This window comes from Callithrix jacchus, chromosome 1 (assembly GCF_049354715.1).
Source record: "Callithrix jacchus isolate 240 chromosome 1, calJac240_pri, whole genome shotgun sequence".
NCBI lineage: Eukaryota > Metazoa > Chordata > Mammalia > Primates > Cebidae > Callithrix > Callithrix jacchus.
The window spans coordinates 209,272,492-209,294,456 of NC_133502.1; the positions used below are offsets into that span (position 1 = coordinate 209,272,492).

A 21,965-nucleotide genomic window follows, 5' to 3' on the forward strand; every position below is an offset into this window, starting at 1 on the left:
TTGAACCCCTGAAGGGGAGTTTGCAGTGAGCCATCGTGCCATTGCACTGCAGCCTGGGCAACAAGAGGGAAACTCCGTCTCAAAACACATAAATAAAAATAAAATGAAATAAAATACAGATCATAATACACTAACTCGAAGGCTTGTCGGGAGCAAAGGGTTGGAAATGGCCCAGTACAGGTATGCTTTCAATGAGCTCAGCCTTCATGTTCATCTGAGGTCTTGCTGAATCCTGGCGACCCTCAGAAACGGGCATCATCACCCTCACATTACAGAGGAGGAAACTGAGACCGGCCCAAAGCCCTCAGGATACCAACCCTGTATTCCCAACTCCTGACCCCTGCACCACCTCCAGCTTAGCACCTAGCACCCTGGTGCCCACACAAGCCCAGTTAGCAAGCATTTGTGGCATGAACGAAAATGACTCACTGGGCACGTTTGCCCCTTCTGGTAGGGGCAAAATTTCCTTATGATTGTTTGTCGTAAATAAACTGTATGGTTGACACATTAGTGTCACCTCCTTAGAGGCTGTCAGTCACTGCCCCTCCCAAACACTAGCTCTTTGAGTAAGAAATGCAGGAAGGAGAAGCATGATGGGTAGGAACAGGGCAGAGCAGAAGGAACCGGAGTGATTCTCGGATTATAGCTTTTTAGACAGCTTAACTTTTTTCTTGCTTTTTGTTTTTGAGACAGAGGCTCACTCTGTCGCCAGGCTGGAGTGCAGTGGCATGTTCTTGGCTTCATGGGTTTAAGCGATTCTCCTGCTTCAGCCTCCTGAGTAACTGGGATTATAGGCACACACCACCATGCCCAGCTCATTTTTGTATTTTTACTAGAGAGGGAGTTTCACATTGGCCAGGATGGTCTTGATTCTCTTGACCTTGTGATCTGCCCGCCTGGGCCTCCCAAAGTGCTGGGATTACAGGTATGAGCCACCTCACCTGGACCGCTTGAGTTTCATATATGTAAACACCGTCATATCCAAAAAATAAACTATAAAAGGGGAGGGGGAGAAGCATTAGCTTATTATTAAAATTGATCAAATAGGCTGGGCACAATGGCTCATGCCTGTAAACCCAGCACTTTGGGAGGCTGAGGTGGGAGGATTGCTTGAGCCCAGGAGTTCAAGATCAGCCTGTGCAACATAGTGAGATCTTCTCTCTACAAAATATACAAAAATTAGCCAGGCATGGTTTGGTGTGCATCTGTGGTCCCAGCTACTAGGGAGGCTGGGACAAGAGGATCCCTTGAGCCTGGGAAGTTGAGGCTGCAGTGAGATATGATTGCACCACTGCAGTCCAGCATGGATGACAGAGCACGATTCTGTCTCAAAAAAAAAAAGGCTGGTTGTGGTGGGTCACACTTGTAATCCCAGCACTTTGGGAGGCCAACGTGGGTGGATCAAGAGGTCAGGAGTTCCAGACCAGCCTGGCCAACATGGTGAAACCCCGTCTCTTCTAAATATACAAAAACTTAGCTGGGCATGGTGGCGTGTGCCTGTGGTCCCAGCTACTTGGGAGGCTGATGCAGGAGAACTGCTTGAACCCAGGAGGCGGAGGTTGTAGTGAGCTGAGATCGTGCCATTGCACTCCAGCCTGGGTGATAGGGCGAGGCTCTGTCTCAAAAAAATAAGAAAAAAGCAACTATACATTTCACTGTAAAAGACATATGAAGATCAGCTCCTTATTACTTTCTCTCAGGGCCCCTAGTTGGTAACTTCCACTTGCTGTCTGATGTCAGGCTGTCTAGCCCAGAAGGTCCTAAGGTCCAGGGAAGAGGGGGACTCTCCACTGCATTCCCCAGCACCTCATTCAACCAAGTTGGGGTGAACAAAATGGCTCTTCACAGGCTGATCAACTGTCCAGAGTCCTCCCGGCTACCGCCCAGGCATTCCAGGACCCACTGGCATTTCCTGGCTTTGGGTAACCTGAAGCCTGAAAAGGGGACCCACCTTTTCTTGGACCTCACACAGCAGGAAACCCACCACCAGGCCGTGAGCCTGTGGGGCACTGGGTCTTGATGGCCAGCACTGGAAGGGGTCTTGAGCTACATCCAGGATTTCAAAACACCCAAGGGAACCTCCCAGGACCCTCTACTCGCTTCCCAGGCTGCTGCTTCTTCCCTCTAACTTATCAGCCAAAGAGCTCTTGCTTCTGGGTTGAAACTATGGCAATAATGGCTCTTGGGTTAACAAAAAGTAAACGATGTTGGATGAATGCAGACTGATTTTGTTGTTGTTGTTGAGACAGAGTCTCACTCTGTCACCCAGGCTGGAGTGCAATGGCGCGATCTCGGCTCACTGCAACCTCCACCTCCTGGGTTAAAGCAATTCTCCTGCCTCGGCCTCCCGAGTAGCTGGGACTACAGGCGTGTGCCACCACGCTCGGCTAATTTGTATTTTTAGTAGAGACGACAGGGTTTCATCATGTTGGCCAGGATGGTTTCTATTTCCTGACCTCATGATCGGCCCGCCTCAGCCTCCAGAAGTGCCGGGATTACACTGCACCTGGTCAACACATTCTTTACCAAGCTGGTGAGACCAAGGCAGGCAAGGCTGAGTGCTGTCCTTTTATCAAGGCTTGACTGAAGTCCCTCACCCAGGGTCACTGTCGGAGCTCACTCTAGCACCCTCCCTCATGGAGCCCTGGGGTCAGCAGTGGAGAGGGTCAGAGCACCCCCCAGCCCCCACAGCAAGATGGCCTGGGCTCAAGTCCTGCCTCTGCCCCCAGAGCCGTGACTGTGGGTGAGCTATTTTACCCCAGGACCAGTTTCTTGTCTGAAGGCAGGGCAATTACCAAGACCCTAACTCAGAATTCTTGTGTGGATAAAATCATGTGTGAAGAGCCTTTAGGACCTTGCTTCTCAAGGTGGACGGGGGGCGTCCCAGGCCATCCACACATCTGGAGTGTTCGGGGAGATGCTATGGCCTACCCCAGCCCTCTTTATAAAACCCCCAGGTGGCTCCTGCATGCACTCGTGTTTTTGAAGCCCCCTGGACATCCCACCACTGCCCAAGTGTTGTGAGATGCACAGCTGCCTCCAGGGCGAGGGCTCTTCCTCACTGACTCCCACTGATCCCAGCGAGGCCACTTCCAGGTCTGCTGGGAGAAACCCCAAGGGCACAGAGGTGGACCAGGGGCTGCCTGTATCTCTTTATCTTTTCTACTTTATTACTTCAAATTAACAGCCACAATAAAGCTCAAAAAAGTCCAATATTTACACAGGAAAAAGTACAAAATTCCCCCCAAAGTTCTTCAGTATTTTTTTTGTTTTTTAAATTACAAAGTAATAAAAAGCTTTGCTCTTTAATTAAAAAAAAAAAAAAAAAAAGGAAAAAGGGGAAAGAGAGGTAAATAAATTAGGAAAACACATGGAGAAAACAAACAAAAATAAAATAACAAAAAGAGGTGTTAACTAGGAAGGATGGTTAATCGAAACCCAGCCCTGACCCCAGGCCCCTGCTCAGGACGGTGGAATCCAGGGAGAGGGGGGGACCCCAGGTGACTGTCAGGAACAGGGAAGTCATTTATAACTCAGAGTCAGATGCCTTCTGGAAGTAGTCTCCATGGATTCTGCCCTAAAACCAGGAATGGAAGATGGAGCTGCCACCAGCTGATGACGGGCTGGGGGAGGGATCGGCAGCAGCAAGGACCCTCTGAGCTCTGAGGGATTCGGAGGTCACCACCCACCCCCATATTCTTGTTAGTAGATACGGGAGAACAGGAATTTGGCCTGGCAGGTGGGGTGAGCCAGGGCACCTGCTGTCCTGGGAAACACGGGTCAATACATCCACACACACGCACAAAGGATGCCGACCCCCACCACCTCCCCACCCACTCCAAGGAGATGCAGAGGAGGAGCCTGGAGGTCAGGGGGACACTGGAAAAGCTCAGCCTGGGAAGTTGGCCACTGTCATCTCAGAGTGGGTGTCGCTGTGCGTATCTCCTGGATTCTGAGACTAGGGAAACTCGGTGGGTTTCGACTGACCACATCACTCCGATGATGCTCAAGGGCCAGCTGTGGCTCTGGGACCTGCCACTTCCGGGACATGGACCGTTCCTCTCCCGGCAGGTGGGTGGGGGCAGGAAAGGCAGGCCGGTTGGCGTCTGACTCCTATAGCCTGGAGCTGTCGGGGGAGCGTCTGGCAGCCTGAAGATTGGGGGCAGCAGGCACCACAAGGGGGCAAGAATCCTCAGTGCTGAGGGCATCCCATCTTCTTGCCATTGGCAAAGAAATCAAAGAAACAAAATCCATTGTCGGTTGTGTGCTGGGTTTTTTTGTTGTTGTTCTTTTGAGTGGTTTATTTTTTCCATCTTTTTTTGTTTATTAAAAGAAAATACAGTGAAGACACTAGAAGGGGGAAGGGAGAAGACAGGTGAGGTGCACGGCTGCCACTGGCTTTTTTTTTTTTTTTTTTTTTTTGAGACGGAGTCTCACTCTGTCGTCAAGGCTGGAGCACAGTGGCACAATCTCAGCTCACTGCAACCTCTGCCTCCAGGTTCAAGCGATTCTCCTGTCTCAGCTTCCCAAGTAGCTGGGATTACAGGCGCTTACCACCACTCCCGGCTAATTTTTGTATTTTTATTAGAGATGAGGTTTCACCATGTTGGCCAGGCTGGTCTCGAACTCATGACTTAAAGCGATCCGCCCAACTTGGCCTCCCAAAGTGCTGGGATTACAGGCGCAGGTCACTGCACCCAGCTCCCCAAGGCTCCTGTTTTCTTGTCCCTCGGTCTATCTCCCTCTGGCTCAAGGCCCAGAATGCTAAGAGATCCATCTTTATGTGACAGAAAGGAATTCTCTCCCTCCTCTGCCCTCCTGGTGAGCATCTCCCACCCCACTCCCAAATATCTGCCCAACCCACCATGGATGGCCTGGTTCCTGGGCCTGAGATCTGAGGAAGGTCAGCCCTGTTCCTGCCTCCACTCCCTCTGTGGATGAATTTCTACCACACAGACCACACTCAGATGGTCCCAATGGGAAGCAGAGTCCCCTGATGAGTCACGCTACTGCCTACACACGTTCCCCAGAGAGCTCAGATTATACCCTCGACAAGCCCAAAGAACCACCTCCCCTTCCCAAGCGGAGTAGAGAGTTTCTATACCCTGCCTCAAGACCTCATGCAGTCAGGGAAGGCCCAGGAGGCCTGAACTGGCCAGAGGGCCTCTCCCAGTCCTGCAGGGGCCTCTAAAGGCCTCCTCCGCTTCCTCCACAGTCCTGCTGTGAGTCTTGTGCAGGAATTAACTTGCGTAACAGCCCAGAGGCTGAGATGGGCTAAAGCCCTGGGAGAGGTCAGCGTGTGTGCCCATGGCCCCCCCTCTGCTGGGAAACAACCTTCCAGAATACGTTAGGGCAAAAGGAGACAGAGGGCTGGCCCAGGGGCAGAAAAAAGAGTTTCTCCAGCAGAAATGAATCCATGTGGGGTCAGGCTGGAGCAGAGAAACCCGTGGCCCCGGGTCAGGCAGGCTCTGAGGTTTTAAACTCCTTGAGGCCCCTTAGTTCTGGGGCGCCTGGTACCATCTGCCACTGCCACCCACCCCCTCCACAACACACTGGTCTCTTTCTGGGGCTCTGAGAGCTTCCAGGGCTGGCTGGGCGGGTTGCATCTACAGCGTCAAGGACTCACCTAAGCAAACACTGGTCCACTGGAGGCTCTCCTCACTTCCCGAGATGGTCAAATGGCACACTTGTCTTTTGAGGATGGGGGAGGGAGAGAGAAGAACAAACTTCAAGTCAAGTCCCTCCACTGCTGACGATGGAGATCTGGCAAGTCTCTCCCCACTGGGGAGCTCTACCCGCACCCCCACACAGCCCCTCAAGCCAAGAGAAGCGTCGTGTGATTCCAATGACTGCAGGAACACCATCCAGGGAGGGAAGCCTGCCGCCTAAATAGATGGCCAAGGAGGGGTCTCTTGCAGAACTCCCTCCTCGCTCACAGGCAGACGTTTCTGAGATGTCCACCCGGCCTTCCTCCCCTGCTGTGCCATGCAGGGCTGCTGGGCCCAGGGCACCCCCTCCACAGGCAGGAGGACAAGGGCAGGGCTCCCACCTGCCCCTGCCAGGCCACCTTCCCTGGGCAACCAGATTCCGCCTTTCCCAAGTGTTCCCATCCAAACAGGGCCACAAAGTGTATAGGACCCCACTGTTTTCATACCCCATGCTCTGGCCAGTACTCACATAGGCTCTTGGGGGGGGGGTCCCTGATACCAGGGAGCAGAAGTACCTCATCTCTGAGCCCCTGCTGCCCACCCAGGCTGGGCCCGAGCCCAGCTGTGCCACTGCCAGGGAATGTTACTGTTCTGAGCCTTGCATGACTGTGCTCAAGAGGGGTCATTAGACCTCAGAGGATTAAATGAGGCCAAGTCCCAGCTCAACAGACGGGTTCACTCCAAGGCAGGCAGCGTCAGTGGAGAGGGCAGAACAGAGCCAAGGCCTGACCTCACCCTGGGCGGGGCGGGGGGGGGGGGACGTTTCTAGCTCAGCTGTGAGGCCCAGAGGCACTGGCAGGGGGCAGCTCACCTGTGAGGTTGGGATCCGGGAGACCTCTTGCCGCCCAGTGAGGTCTGAGGAGGAGACGTTGGCGGGTGCGCCCCTGTGCAGCCTCATACTCACCTTCCTCTCCCGGTCCACCCGCGAGATCGCTCTGGGAGAAGTATTGCCTGCAGGGAGAGGCATGGGAAGCCACCCTCAGAGTGGGCACACACAGAGCCCCGCTGCCCGCCCTGAGCCCAGCCCACTGCCTGAGGCCCTGCTCACCAGCTGGCTGGATGCGGGAAGCTGGTGTGGAAGCCACAGGCTCGGCGGCACTGCGGAGCCGGTTGGCAGTGGCCCCCGTGGGTGGGCCAGGGGGCAGGGCCCGGGTCGCGGACCCCCGTAGCTGCCCCATCCTCTCCTCGCGCTCGTGTTCTCGCCGCTCCCGGTCCACGTCCTCGGGGTTCCGGGCTGCACCCTGCAGGGAAGCAAAAAGGGACACCGGTCAGCCCCAGAGGCCAGGGTGCTCTGGGCCCAGCAGCCCTGTAGGGCACAGCAGGGGAGGGAGGCCAGGTAGGCATCTCAGAAACCCTCTGCTCCAGCCTCGCCCCCAAGCGCAGGAAGCCATGACCCACAATCACATAGCAGAAACAAGAAGCCACACAACCACCCGGAGGAAGGAGAAGGCAGTAGTCTGGGGGCAGAGGGAGGTCAGTCTGCCCTGCTCTCCTGGGATGGAGCCAGAGCCAGGACAACAAATGCTCTCAGGATGATCAAGAGCACCCCTTGGTCCTCCCAGCCTGGGGCTGGGCCTGCCCTAACCCCCTCTGTGTACCGAGAGCCCTGAACTACTCAGTGTTGCCAAACTGAGCAGGGAAGCTGTTGAGAGGCCTCTAGCAGACTGGCTAGCGGTGTCCAGAGGGGAAAAGAACAGGCCCAGAGTCACAAAACTAGTGGAAGGCTGGGCCAGGACTCAAACCAGCCCTCCCAGTGCCCAGCCAGGGGCACTTTTCATCAGGGAGCTGTCTTTCCCTTGCCAGGACCTGGCAATGGCTTCTGGCAGGTACAGTGGAGGCCACAGCCAGAAGACCCAGGGGACCCACAGTCACTGCCTGCCTTGGGACAGGGGCTCAAGAGGAGCTGGAGAAGAAAATGGAATCACGTGCCCCATGGAGGAAGAAAAGGCACAGCAGGCAAGGCTGGAGCAGAAGGGGTACCCTGAGCCCCCAGGGGCCCTGCTCTCCAGCTACTGCTGCCCCTGTGCAGGAGGAAGTGGAAAGGCCCAGAGAGGAGCAGCTGTGGGAGCAGCGCCCAGCTGCATTACCTAGTTCATCCCGGGGCCGTCCGCAGGGAAGGGCAGGGGGCTGGCAGGAGGGGGGCCGCATCTGTGGAGAGAGCTGCGGGCTGAGTTGGGGGCCTGCTCATGGGCCACAGGGTGTAGTTCCTGCCACCCACATCTCTCCCAGGAGACTGGCCAACAAGTGGGGGCGGGGGTGGGCCCTGTCTTTAAGGAACTCCAGGAAGTAGTGGCTACGACTAGAATGATCCCTGAACCTTAGGGAGGCACCACAGCCCAGAAACCCCTCATGACCTGCCCGGAGTCACACAGCTCAGAGCAGAGCTGGAATCTGAACCCAGGCCTCTGCCACCTAGTCCCACTCTGCTCTCAGCACCCCAAGAGGTCACTGTTCAGAGCCTTGCCTTAGAACACTCTATTGACACATCTTCCCATCCTCCCACCTAGAAGCTTCTCAGACAGGCCTGGGACCACCGGGGCTCCAACTCCTGACCTCTGGTCCTCACCCTGGGCTCCCACTCAGTTGCAGGCTGGCCAACAGTGACCCAGCCAGAGCCATAGCAAAGCCTGGGGAGGAACATGAGCCATGATACCTCCGTGGTGAACCTCCTGTGGGCAGGGTCACACCAACCTCGTGAGGCCAGTCAATCTCATTCCCTAGTTTGGGACACAGAGCCTGAGTGACTCGCTTCAAGGCATGCAGCCCTACAGCCACCAGCCAAGCAGAGGGCTGGAGTCCCTGTCCTTCGTGAGCCCAGCAGGCTGAGGCCATCGCCAGCCCAGAGGCAGGAAGCGGGTGACTCTCCAAGGTCCCATCCAACCCATAGGACGCAAAAAAAGCACAGCAGGGAGCTCTCTTGGCCTTTATTGCCCATAGAAAACACAAAAGGTCAGCAAGCATCCACCTGTCATCACATGGACCTCTGTCTTTGGCCGTAATTCCTTCCTGGACGGCTGGTTGGCCCTCGGAACAGTGGCTGTATGTGCTGAGAGTGGCTTCCAGCCTCCAGGGACCCAAAGATCCCAGCACCCCGATGCTGAACACAGGGGTCCTGTCTACTGTCGGGGGCTTGGGAGGGGCCTGGCCTCAGGGAGAAGGTTTCCACTGCATGTTTTCCAGGTGCTTCTGCCAGGGGGCTGTCGGAGGTGATTCAGCTCACCACAGTGGCCATGGCAATGAGTCAGACAGGCAAAGGACAAGGATGGGGGCACCTCTGCCCAGCTTCTAACTCCAGGGCCTGCCTCAAGAGGGACTCCAGGAAGGTGAGAGCAGCAGCACTGGGTGGAGAGGTGCTCCTGGCCTGGCTAGAGAAGAGATCTTGCTGGCTAGACAATCTTGCTAGAATCCATAAGGGAGGCACCCAGAGTAGTGATGGGAGCAGAACGTTCTGGATGAATAAAATGGTCCTGTCCCGTCTGCCTTGCTGGATGTGGTGGCCACTACATCCAGCTCCTAAGAACTTCAAATGTGTCGGAGGTGACTGAGTAACGACATTTTCAGTCTGCCTTTCTTTTTTTTTTTTTTTTTTGGTAACAGTCTTGCTCTGTCACCCAGGCTGGAGTACAGTGGCACAATCTCAGCTCACTGTAACCTCTGCCTCCTGGGTTCAAGTGATTCTCCTGCCTCAGCCTCCTGTGTAGCTGGAATTACAGGTGCACACCACTACACCCGGCTGATTTTTGTATGTTTAGTAGAAATGGGTTTCACCATGTTGGCCAGGCTGGGCTTAAACTCTGGACCTCCAGTGATCCACCCTCCTTGTCCTCCCAAAGTGCTGGGGTTACTTACAGTGTGAGCCACCATGCCTGGCCGACATTTCCAGTCTTGATTCATTTTAATTCATTAAAAATGTGTCACACATAGCCAGTGACTACCATATTGGACAGTGTCAGTCTTGAGAACACAAAATTCATTCTTGGAGTTGTGCTGAGCTGGAGGGCCAAGCCTATCGCAGAACCAGACTTGGGAGTGACTATCTCGATGAGAAAGTGCCCAGTGCCCAATGCCCTGTGGTGGAAAGCACTGGCCCCAGGTGCCCCAGGGCCCTGAGCCTCATTTGGAGCCAGAAGGTCTAGGGTAAAATAGAGAAGGCACCACCTGCCCATATCCCATTCCTACCCCTGTTGAAAAAGTAACAGAGGCCTCTCTCCCTGAGGTCCCTGGCCTACAAGACCCCCATTCTCTGCCTGACCTCTCACTCCTTAGTGAATGAGACCACATCACTGTCTGAAACCAGAAAGAAGAGAAGCCCAAGACCAGTGTGCCGACCTTGGCTTCCAGAACAAGGCCTTGGTCCTAACCACGTGGCAAGGCGGCCGAGGGCCCTGCCATGAAATAGGCTCACCAGGATGGAGCAAGAGGTGGTGTTTAATGAGTTCAGGTTCAATACAGAGGCTGCCGGCGGGGTCTGGCTGTGAGTCTGTCCTGGGAACCGTTCCCACCAAGCCCCTCTTGGGCAGTGGCCGCCATCCTTCCTTCAGGCTGTCCTGGCCTTCAGGCGGGCTGGCTCCTTCCCAAGGATTCCATGGCAGGGCCTTCTCCACTATCCCCTCCACCCAAGAAACACTTCCTCAGGCCTGGCCCCGATGGGCTCAGGCACACCTGGCGACATCAGAAATGGGGCCCTGGAGTCCAGACCACAGGCCAGTAGTTTTGGGGGAACAGCTCCTCCACCTCCTCCATGGGCCTATCTGGGGGGCTCTGGGTGCCCAGGGGCGCCGGGCACCTGGAAGGGACAAAGAGAGCACAGCTGAGGCTCAGCCTCTTGCGCTCCCTGGTCAAGTGGTAAATCTTGGAAAAGCCAGGCCTCAGAGGGTCCTTACCAGTACATGGGTGGGTATGCGGGCCCGGCACAGGGACAGGGGTGGGGACAGAATGGTCCCTTCGCTGTCACGGGGCTGTCACAGGGCTGAGCCTGGCTCAAGGAAGCCCCCTTTTCCAGAAGAGATGTGAAAGAAGACATACAACTTCACGGATTCCAGAGCCCTGGGCACAGCCAGCCAGTGCTGCTCCCCACCCCACCCCCGGGACTCTTAAAGGAGGGAGACAGAACAACTGCCTAGCCAGACCCAGGGTCCCATGACCAAGAAGAAAGAAAGCAGCACGACCGGGTCCAGGCTGGCCGGAGGGGCCGCAGTGCAGGTAGCCGCCTGGGACGTGCAGAACAGGAGCAGCAGGATAGTGTAGACAGCGATCAGGGCGGCAGGGGGCGCCGCCAGCACCACCCATGTCTCACCTTGGGCACACAGGAGGGACCCCAGGCCATGCCAGGTCCTCCTTGTTCCGATGGGAGGCAGTGCCCTGCCTGGGCCCTGCTGCCTACGGCGGCACGAGCTGTCAGCACGGATGAGGCAGGAGGGCTCCGGGACCCCAGTGACATCAACCACACTGTCCAGCTCATACCTCCCGTCTGTCGGGAGCTCCGCCCGCCACCAGCTCACTCTGGCCCTATGAGTCAGGGCCTTCCCTGTCCAGTCCCCCAAGCCCGCCTTGGTCTCCAGGTGACTCACGAATTTCAGCATGTTCCAGTCGAAGACGTAGTCATAGGAGAAGCCCTGCCGATGGAAGAGATTGCGGAAGAGCTGACGTAGGTAAGAGTAGTCGGGCTTGTCGTCAAACCGCAGGGAGCGGCAGAAGTTGAGGTATGTTGAAAATTCGGCTGGTGGGTGTTGCAAGGGACAGAGAGAGCCACCGTGAGAGCCACGCTCCAGAGCCCCTGCAGCCAGCACTGTCCTAGCCACCCACTTTCCTGCAGATACTTTCAATCTGACAGGGGGAAGGAAAGAAGGCAACAGAACCACAGCCTTCCCTACCACGATGAAAGCCTGGCCTGCCTGTGACAGAGCCTCTGCCACTTTCCGAGCAAGGGAAGACCTGCCAACAGCGGCCAGGAGCCTGTCAGGCAGCCGGCTCCAGGAGCCATGCCTACAGCTCTTCCACTGACCTCACCAAGCACCGGGGCCTGAAGATCAATCGTTGCCACAAACTGAAAGGACTGCAAGAGCCCGATGGGACCTTCCCACATGACCTAAGCAAGAGGAGGAAAACTCCCATTTCCCTCTCAAGAAAACTGGGGAGAGGGCCCCTGGGAGATGAGGCAGGAACATGGGCTGGGGAGCAACAGGTGTAACAGCCAGGCCAGGGAAACCAGGACTTCCGGCTGCGCCAAGGAGTGGCAAAGAGCCAGGGGTTCCTGCTCAGATGCCAAGGGCTGGGGCAACCTAGTATGGGCTTTGTTTTTTTTTTGTTTTTTTTTTGTTTTTTTAAGATGGGGTCTTGCTCTGTTGCCCAGGCTCGAGTGCAGTGGTGCAATCTCAGCTCACTGCAACCTCCACCTCACATATCCAAGCAATTCTCCTGCCTCAGCCTCCCCAGTAGCTGGGACTACGGGTGCCTGCCACCATGCCCAGCTAATTATTGTATTTTTAGTAGAAATGACACTTTACCATATTGGTAAGGCTGGCTTCAGACTCCTGACCTCAGGTGATCCATATGCCTCGGCCTCCCAAAGTGCCGGGATTACAGGCTTGAGTCACGGTGCCAGGCCCCAGTGTGAGCTTTGTATGGCCTCACCTTCCCCTTAAACAGTGCCCCAGGGGCCCACAGGCATGTCCCCTCCGACTGGGCTACTCACAAGGATAGCCTTTGCAGAGGACCTCGATGGGTGTCGACATCTTCTTCTCGCTGATCCGCTCATACTTCTGGCGCTTGGTGGCTGCTTTGAGTCCCTGCCAGGGCAGGGAGCCCAAGTTGAAGTACATGAGCACATAGCCCAGGCTCTCCAGATCATCTCGACGGCTTTGCTCTGTACAGAGAATCAAAGACCAGGTGAGGGACAGGGGTCCACTCAGGCCCCTCGCACATCCTCTGGGTCGTGCTCCTCACCATGCACCAAGCACCCTCCCATGTTGCTCACTGCACATTAAAAACAGGCACTGCTATCATCCTCCTCCTACAGAGAAGCAGCCCAAGGCAGGGCCGTCTCAACTTAATTTGGCCCAAGTTTTTCCAGCTCAGGCACTTAATCATTCAATGCCTGTGAGTGGGCACCTACTGCCCCCTTGCCTGGTCCACCCCGTGGAGAGGTCACAAGCTTCAGCATCAGACGGGGCTGGGGTCAAATCCAGCTTTGGCGTTCGCTAAGCTACATGACCTTAAGCAACCGGTGTTTAAACCTCTGAGCCTGTGCTTCCCAGCCTGCATCAACAGGAAGTGTCCTCACCCACTCAACAGGGCAGAGAAGGAAGCGGGGCCAGGGTGTGCGCCCATCACACGGGGCTTGGCTTACAAAAGGGGAAGGCCTGACTGCAAGGACAGGGAATAAGCCCAAGCTTGGGGGCAGATGGAGTGTGGACTTTCTCACTAGAAAAGAGCCCGGGGGGGTCTCCACTAAGGTAGGGGGTGGGAGGGCTCCAGAGAGCTAGGCCCTGGTCAGCGGCCCCAGGTGCACACTGCTCCAGGCCTGGCTCCCTCACCAATGCCCAGGTGGGTGTTGATGGAGGCGTAGCGGGCCGTGCCAGTCAGGTTCTTGTTTTCCCGATAGGGAATGTGCTGGTGCGTGCGGGCGTCCCGGTACTTCTTGGCCAGGCCGAAGTCGATGATGTAGACCAGGTTGCCCTTCTTCCCCAGCCCCATGAGGAAGTTGTCAGGCTTGACGTCCCGGTGGATGAAGTTCTTGGAGTGAATGTACTCGATGCGGCTGATCTGGGGGGGGAGGGGGCCGTTCAGCAGGTGTTCGACAGAGGGGCCCTCACCCAGCACTCTGGGCCAGGCAAGGGCTGGGGCCACAGAGATGGAAAACATACACCTGGTCCCTACCCTGAAAAGGAAGAAATGTCTGCCTTCCACTATGAAGGATGATTTCAAGGGGCAGGCCAGAGAAGGCCTCCTGGAAAACGTGACATCGGGATGAACTCTGAAGGAGGAGTTCACCAAACTGGTTGTGAGACAGAGAAAGAGAGCAACGCAGGGAAGCTAATGGCAAGATCCAGAAATGAAGAGTTCATTAGAAAGGCAGAAGGGTCCCCGGGGAAGGCTTGCCTACCCCGTTCCACACTCATAGGACTTAGGGAACCAGAGGCAACAGATGCAGGGAAGGGGCAGGCAGGGAGCGAGAGGGAAGCCTAAGCCAGGCACGGGAGACAGAGACGGAGCACCAAAGACAGGGCTTCTGAAGGATGCCAAACTCGGGCATACACACAGCCCTTGCCTTTGATTTTTTTTTTTTTTTTTGAGATGGAGCCTCTGTCTGTTGCCCGGGCTAGAGTGCAGTGGCACAATCTTGGCTGACTGCAATCTCCACCTTGTGGGTTCTCGTGATTCTCCTGCCTCATCCTCCCACGTAGCTGGGACCATAGGCGCATGCCACCACGCCCGGCCAGTTTTTTGTATTTTTAGCAGAGGATTTCACCATGATGGTCAGACTGGTCTCACAGTGAGACCTCATCTTTTTTTTTTAAAACAGCGTCTTTCTCTGTTGCCCAGGCTGGAGTGCAGTGGCATGATCTTGGCCCACTGCAACCTCTGCCTCCTGGATTCAATCAATTCTCCTGTCTCAGCCTCATAAGTAGCTAAGACTACCTACAGGCGCCCGCCACCATGCCCAACTAATTTCTGTATTTTTAGTAAAGACAAGGTTTCCCCCATTTTGACCAGGCTGGTCTGGAACACCTGACCTTGTGATCCGCCCGCCTCAGCCTCCCAAAGTACTGAGATTACAGGTGTGAGCCACCTCGCCTGGCCCAGGCCTGTCCTCTGGCATCCTCTGGTGGCAGGAGGCCGGGCTGGTATCTTGGGCCCACAGGGACCTGGCTGGGGGTGGAGGGGACGGGGACTCACCATCTGGTCGGCCAGGAGCAGCACCGTCTTGAGGCTGAACTTTCGGGAACAGAAATTGAACAGGTCCTCGAGGCTGGGCCCCAGCAGCTCCATGACCATTACGTTGTAGTCACCCTCGGCTCCGCACCATTTGATGGACGGGATCCCCACTGGGGGCCAAGCGGAGAGGTTCTGTCAGGGGTCAGAGGCAGCCAGCCACGCCTGCCCCACCACCCACCTCCCACCCCACGCCTGCCACCGCCCAGCCAGCGCTGCCACCGCCCACCCCGCGCTCACCGCCGCCCTGCATCATCTTGTAGAACTTGCTCTCAATGTGCAGCTGGGGGTGCTTTGTCTTCACACACTCCAGCTTGATAGCGACTTCCTCACCAGAGGCGATGTTGGCACCTGCCCAGGGAGGGGAAACAAGGGACCAGGGTCACCCTCAAAGGCCAGGCAGTCCCAGGCGCCCCACTAAGCATTTCTGAGATCTGGTGTGTGCCGGGTCCTGGGCCATCTGCCCTTGAGAAGCTCTTAGTGGAGGCCAGGAAGGGGGCAAAGGAGGCTCAGCAGAGGCTTCCTGCAGGGGACAGAGGTGACACACGAGGGCTACCCAGAGCCACAGGCCGGGGCAACAAGGAGGCCCAAGGTGAATGGGGCAAGGGGCAGGGATGCAAAAGGCTCACAGACCATCTAAGGGAGGGGGGCCGAGGCCTAGCGAAAGGCTGGGCAGCGGGGTCTGTCGGGTTGAGGTGGTGACACATGCAGAGAAGGGGCCCCATGGGGCAGGGCCGCCAAACACACTGAACAACCCAGGACCATACTGGCCTGCAGGATGAGGACAGGATGGCCACGCAACCCCTCAGTCAATGCTGGTGCCTTCAGAGGGAGCCCCGAACATTCTATTCCAGCATCTCATTTGATTCTCACCTCCGTTCTAGAGATGAGAAAACTGAGACCCAGCTCAAGGTCCCATGACCAGTAAATGGTGGCCTCGAACATCGACCCGACTCTGCTGGCCTCCAGCCTAGGTCAGAGGTCCTGCCTGCACCTCCACCTCTCCCCCAGCCCACTCCTGGCTTCTCAAATATCCTCGGCCAGGCGCAGTGACTCACGTCTATGATCTCAGGACTTTGGGAGGCTGAGGCGGGCAGATCATGAGGTCAAGAGTTCAAGACCAGCCTGGCCAACATGGTAAAACCCCGTCTTTACTAAAAATACAAAAAATTAGCCAGGCGTAGTGGCAAGCACCTGTAATCCCAGCTATTCGGGAGACTGAGGCAGGAGAATTGCTTAAACCCGGGAGGTGAAGAGCGCACCACTGCATTCCAGCCTGGTAACAGAGTGAGACTCCGTCTCAAAAAAAAAAAAAGAAAAGAAACTACCCTCACACACACCAAAGCCCTGCTCTCTGCCTGGGCCCAGTCCCCCGAATCAAGAAGTCACCAGAAAGACCAAACCCAAAGTACACCTTGCCTCAGTTTCCCTAGCTATATGGGCGGAAGAGAGGAAGGGCTGGGGCGAGGCTGGGAGACGGGGTGTCTCCTTGGGGCCAGCGGCCAGCCCACCAGGAGTAGACAGTGCTGCATCAGCACAGAAAGAGGCCAGCACACCCCCCAGGGACACAGCCCCAGGAGGAGTCCACGACAGGAGAAAGACAGGACCTCAAATCCAAAGAAAAGATGAGACTCTTCAGTAATAATGTCCCTGGAACAACCGGCTGGCCAGCTGAGAAAAGACACCACGGCTCACACAACCAGGAGAAATCTCAAATGGAGGAAAAGTTGGTATCGAAGAAATCAAGGTGGGGGTGTGAGGGGGCACAGCCCGTGCACCTCCTGAGTCAAGCTGAACATAAACGCTCGTCCAAACAACCCACTCCTGAGTGTACGTCCTTCAGAAACCCATACGCCCCAGTGGGACAGGACAAGGACGTGCACAGGCACAAACAACCCAGGTGCCCGGCAGCAAAAGAAAAGGAACAGTGGTGCAGTCAGTCACCCAAGAATCCCAGACGGCGCACTCCTCACAGCAGCCGGAGGGGGAAGCCACCAACTCGGTCACAGATGAAGGGACGAACAGAATGCAGTGTCTCCACACGGCAGAATATTATTCAGCGATAAAGAGGAATAAAGGCTGGGTGCGGTGGCTCACACTTGTAATCTCAGCACTATGGGAGGCCAACGGTGGTTGTTCATGAGGTCAGCAGTTCAAGACCAGCCTGGCTAAAATGGTGAAACCTCATCTCTTAATAAAAATCCAAAAAAAAATTAGCCGGGCGTGGCAGCGTGCGCCTATAATCCCAGCTACTCGGGAGCCTGAGGCAGAGAAGTGCTTGAACCTAGGAGGTGGAGGTTGCAGCGAGCCAAGATCACACCACTGCACTCCAAACTAGGTGACAGAGGAGACTGTCTCAAAAAAAAGGAATAAAGCATTGATACATTGATACATGCTACAACAGGAATGCACCTTGAAAACAATCTACTTGAAAAAAGCAGACACAAAGGGACAAATGTTGTATAATTCTATTTACATGAAATCCAGAATTGGCCAATCCATAGAGACACAAAGTTGAATGGCGGTGGCTGGGGGCCAGGGGCACAGACAGCGGGGAGTGCCTGCTGATGGGCATGAGAATTTCTGTCATGGTGATGCCTGGCCAACATGGCAAAACCCTATCTCTACTAAAATTAGCTGGGCATGGTGACGGGCACCTGTAATCCCAGCTACTTGGGAGGCGGAGACAGGTGAAGTGCTTGAACCCAGGAGGCGGAGGTTGCAGTGAGCTGACATTGCACCACTGCACTCTAGCCTGGGTGGCAGACACCCTGGCTCGAAAAAAAGAAGAGAGCTTGCTTGCACAGCTCTGCTTGTTTCCATATCAAAGCAGGCGACAAGACTGGACAATACAGATTTAAATACAAAAGAGGGAAAAAGATGAAATGTGGGAGGGTGGTGGTAGGGAGGGATGCCTTATGCAACGCAGGCATTCTTTATGTATTCTTTGCATCCACTCGACATTTAACATTAGAAGGGAGAATTGCCTTATAGCCTTGGGGTTAAGCAAGGCTTTTATTTTTATCCCTGATTTAAAATCCTGAAGCCTGAAATTTAAATGAAAAACAAAACAAAAGGAAAACCACAAATCCTTCCTCTCCAAAAAAAAGGAATCCCTTCTGCATGGCAAAAACACCAGAAACAAAGTCATAAGAAACATACTCACTTGCAATTCTTATCAAAGGCAAAGAGTTAGTACGTAATGAGCGCCTACAAATCAGTCGGAAAAAGACTCAACAGAAAACAGGGCAAAGAATTTGAACACGCACTTCACAAAGAAAGAACTCATTAATAGAACAGCCTTACTCACAGGAAAAGATGCCCAACCTCCTTGTAAGATAAATGCAAATTGATATGATCCTGAAAGACCATTTTTCACCTAGGACTGTCAAAAGTCTCACAAGATAACACGTCTGTCGGCAAGACTGTGGGGTGGCTGAGCGCTCCTCCCAGGGGGTCGAAGTGTGAACTGTTGAGTGGCCACTGGAGGGGGATTTGACATCATCAGCCCTGACCTGAACAACCCCACTCTGGGAGTATACCCCACATCCTAGTATGGTGCAGAACAAGGAGGGGACCAGGCTGTTGGCTGCAGAAGCTTGGAAACAACAGGTATGTCCCTGTTGCTGGGGGGTGGGGGGGGGCTGATTAAATAAAGAATAACCTATCCATAAAACAGAATACAATGGAAAAAGAATGAGGAAGCTCTCCCTGCACAGAAGTGGCAAGATCTCAAAGATACAGGAAGTGAAAAAGCAAAACACAGAACAATGTATATTTCACGTTCTCATTTAGGGTTCTCTTTAAAAAGGTGGGGAACTAAGTATCTGTGTTTGGCTCTAGCTACATAAAGAAACACTGAACAAAATACAACTGTGCAGGGCTAAGTGGGTCAGGGAGGAAGTGGGGGAGGCTTCACTGGATACTGTGTTATAAGTTGTTATTTATTTCAACACCTTCATTCATTCATTCATTTATTTTTGAGACAGAGTATCCCTCTTGTTACCCAGGCTGCAGTGCAATGGCGGGATCTCCACTGCAACCTCCGCCTCCTGGGTTCAGGCAATTCTCCTGCCTCCGCCTCCTGAGTAGCTGGGATTACAGGCACAGGTCACCATGCCCAACTGATTTTTTGTATTTTTACTAGAGACGGGGTTTCACCACGTTGACCAGGATGGTCTCGATCTCTTGACCTCGTGATCCACCTGCCTCGGCCTCCCAAAGTGCTGGGATTACAGGCGTGAGCCACCGCGCCTGGCCTGAACACCTTTATTGAGATGTAATTCACGTAACTCTCCAATTGACTACCTCCAAGTGTCCGACTCACTGTTTTTAGCATACTCCCAAGGTTGTGCAGTCATTACCACAATCAATTTCAGAACAGTCAGCCCTTTGTATCAGCATCTGCTGTGGGTTCCGCACCTGATTCAACTATGGATCAAAAATATGTAGGGAAAAAAAACCAAAAAATAATAATACAGCAATAAGAAATAGGTTGGGCTCAGTGATACACATCTGTAGTCCTAGCACTTTGGGAGGCTGAGGAGGAGGGATCACTTGAGTCCAGTGGTTCGAGGCTTGCCTAAGCAACATAGTGAGACCTTGTGTCTACAAAAAAATACCAAAATTAGCCAGGCGTGATTGTACTTGCCTGTGGTCCCAGCTACCTGGGAAGCTGAGGTGGGAGGACTGCTTGAGCCTAGGAGGTCAAGGCTGCAGTGAGCCACAATCATGCTACCACACTGCAGCCTGGGTGACAGAGCAAGACCATGTCTCAAAAGTAAATAAGTAAATAAATAATATAAAAATTAAAAATACAGTGGAACTATTTATATAGCATTTACATTGTATCAGGTATTATAGGCAACCTAGAGATGCTTTAAAGTATATGGAGGATGTGTGTAGGTTATACACAAATCCCATACCTTTTGATATCAGGAACTCGAGAACTGGAGAATTTTGGTATCTGAGGGGGATCTGGAACCTATTCCCCATAGGTGCTGAGGGTAGGGGGTGTTGCATTTTCTTTTTCTTTTTGAGACATGGTTTCAATCTGTCACCCAGGCTGGATTGCAGTGGCACTAACACAGCTCACTGCAGCCTCAACCTCTGGGGCGCAAGTGAACCTGCCACTTCCGCCTCCCAAGTAGCTGGGACTACAGGCACAAGCCACCATACCCGGATAATTTTTGTTTTTTGTAGAGACAGGGTTTGCCATGTTGCCTAGGCTGGTCTTGAACTCCTGGGCTCAAGTGATTCAACTACCTCAGCCTCCCAATTTGCAGGGATTACAGGCATGAGCCACCATGCCTGGCCCAGGAAAGCTGTATTTTCATCACCCTGAAAACACCTGTAGCCTTTAATGGGGTAAGGCCTGAGACGGGGGAGGATCTCTTAACTCCATCCCCTGCCCCCCGACTAATCTACTTTCTGTCTCTATGGATTTGTCTTTTCTGGACATTTCACAGAAATAGAATCCTATGACACGTGATTTTTGTGACTGGTTTCTTTCACTTAACACATTTTTTGTGCTTTGATTTCAAGTTTTGTGTTATTTGGATTTTTAATAAAAGGAAAAGAAAAATAGAATGAATAACTCAATCTAGCCAGCAACAGGAAAAATAGTACTTTGCAAACTGCAGAGATTTTGACATATCAATGCTTGTCACTGGGACGAGCCACACAGGTTTCCATCGGGGAGCAAGGATGTGGCACAGGAGGCAGGCTGGGCTCCTTAGAGTCCCCTGGCCATGCTCCATTTCCCCAGGAGCAGAGACGCAGGAGAGTGCAGCGGTTAAAGTGTGAGTTTCAGAGCCAAGCTGCTAGAGCTCAAATCCTGACTTGGACGCCTGGCCAGGGGCCCTCACACGAGGCACTTCACCTCTCTGAGCCCCAAGCACCTCATCTATAAACTGATGACACTAGCTGGCTCATTAGAAATTTTTTTTTCTTTTTGAGACGGAGTCTTGCTCTGTCTCTCAGGCTGGAGGGCAATGGCGCAATCTCGGCTCACTGCAACCTCTGCCTCCTGGCTTCAAGCAATTCTCCTGCCTCAGCCTCCCAGGTAGCTGGGATTACAGGCACGTACCACCCACACTGGCTAATTTTTGTATTTTTAGCAGAGACGGGGTTTCACCATGTTGGTCAGGCTGGTCTTGACTTCTGACCTCGTGATCCACCCACTCTGGCATCCCAAAGTGCTGGGATTACATCCATGAGGATGCTGAAGAGCAAACATGCTTAAAGAGTGCCTGGCACACAGTCAGTGCTCCACGATGCTCAGCTCAATGGGAAATGCAGCCCCTAGGCTACAGATGAGCTGATGTCCAGCCAGGGGGAAGTGAGGAAGACGGAGTAAGCCATGCTACGGAGGAAAGGAGAGCCTCCTTGGAGGGCAGACTATAAGGGCTCCTGACTCCCAAATAGGACTGTACTGGATAGACAAGAGAGGGCACAGCACAGGCAAAGGCCCAACAGGAGCAGGTGCAGCGGGACCCCTGGGGTAGCAGAAAAAGACAATGGAAGAGGTGGGCAGGGGAGAGATCTGAAGAGTCTTGAATAGCCACTAAGATCCTGGCCTTCAGCCCGAGGCACCAAAGGCCACGTTCAGGTGTGTGATCCAGGATCTCTCAACCTTGGCACTACTTACCCTGGAGCCAGAGAATTCCTGGTTATGGGGTTGCCCTGGGCACTGCAGGGTGTCTAAAAGCACCCCTGACTTCTACCCACTAGATGCCAGGGCACCCCTTTTGCCCTAAATTGTAACAAGCAGAAGGTCTCCAGATCTTGACATATGTCTCCTGGGGGGCAAATATCGCCCTGCTGAGACTACCTGGTGAATGAGAAAGGGCTGGAGGAGGCTAGAGGGGTAGAGGAAGGCCTGGGAATGCTACTACAGACTCCAGGCAAGAGCTGATAGTGGCCCTGCCCAGGCACGGTGCAGAGACTGAGTGACACTCTGGAGGCAGGGCCTACAGCACTTGGTGATTTGGCAGACATGTCTGGGGAGGAGAGGAGCTGGGGAGGTAGTGGGTAGACCAGGCCCTCCTCCTCTCGAGCCCTCCCACGCCCCTTCGAGTACTACTGTCTGCATTTCTTCTCTTCTTTTTGAGACAGTTTCACTTTGTCACCCAGATTGGAGTACAGTGGCATGACCTTGGCTCACTGTCATTTCTGCCTCCCGGGTTCAAGCGATTCTCCTGCCTCAGCCTCCCGAGTAGCTGAGATTACAGGCAGACACCACCACGCCCAGCAAATTTTTGTACTATTCGTAGAGACTGGGTTTTGCCATGTTGGCCAGGCTGGTCTCAAACTCCTAACCTC

General features: G+C 54.1%; 1 protein-coding gene across 17 annotated transcripts in view; it reads right to left on the reverse strand.

Moving 5' to 3' along the window:
- Window positions 1-3,148: 3,148 nt before the first annotated feature.
- The window catches only part of CSNK1E (casein kinase 1 epsilon), a 35,845-nt gene continuing 17,028 nt past the window's right edge, over window positions 3,149-21,965 (reverse strand). For 4 of the 17 annotated variants that reach the window (XM_035272652.3, XM_035272622.3, XM_035272638.3 and 1 more), the window contains exons 3-12: window positions 14,883-14,993; window positions 14,607-14,755; window positions 13,244-13,472; window positions 12,403-12,573; window positions 11,279-11,427; window positions 7,796-7,856; window positions 6,757-6,949; window positions 6,520-6,659; window positions 5,627-5,691; window positions 3,149-4,350 (exon numbers count right to left, since the gene is read on the reverse strand). In XM_035272652.3, the coding sequence (XP_035128543.2) occupies window positions 5,675-5,691; window positions 6,520-6,659; window positions 6,757-6,949; window positions 7,796-7,856; window positions 11,279-11,427; window positions 12,403-12,573; window positions 13,244-13,472; window positions 14,607-14,755; window positions 14,883-14,993 (1,220 nt within the window). In that variant the 3' untranslated portion in view covers window positions 3,149-4,350; window positions 5,627-5,674. Of the gene's footprint in view, window positions 4,351-5,626; window positions 5,692-6,519; window positions 6,660-6,756; window positions 6,950-7,795; window positions 7,857-10,118; window positions 10,495-10,591; window positions 10,702-11,278; window positions 11,428-12,402; window positions 12,574-13,243; window positions 13,473-14,606; window positions 14,756-14,882; window positions 14,994-21,965 lie in introns of those variants that run through there. The other 13 variants (XM_035272672.3, XM_035272667.3, XM_078340623.1 and 10 more) reach the window with 6 other exon arrangements.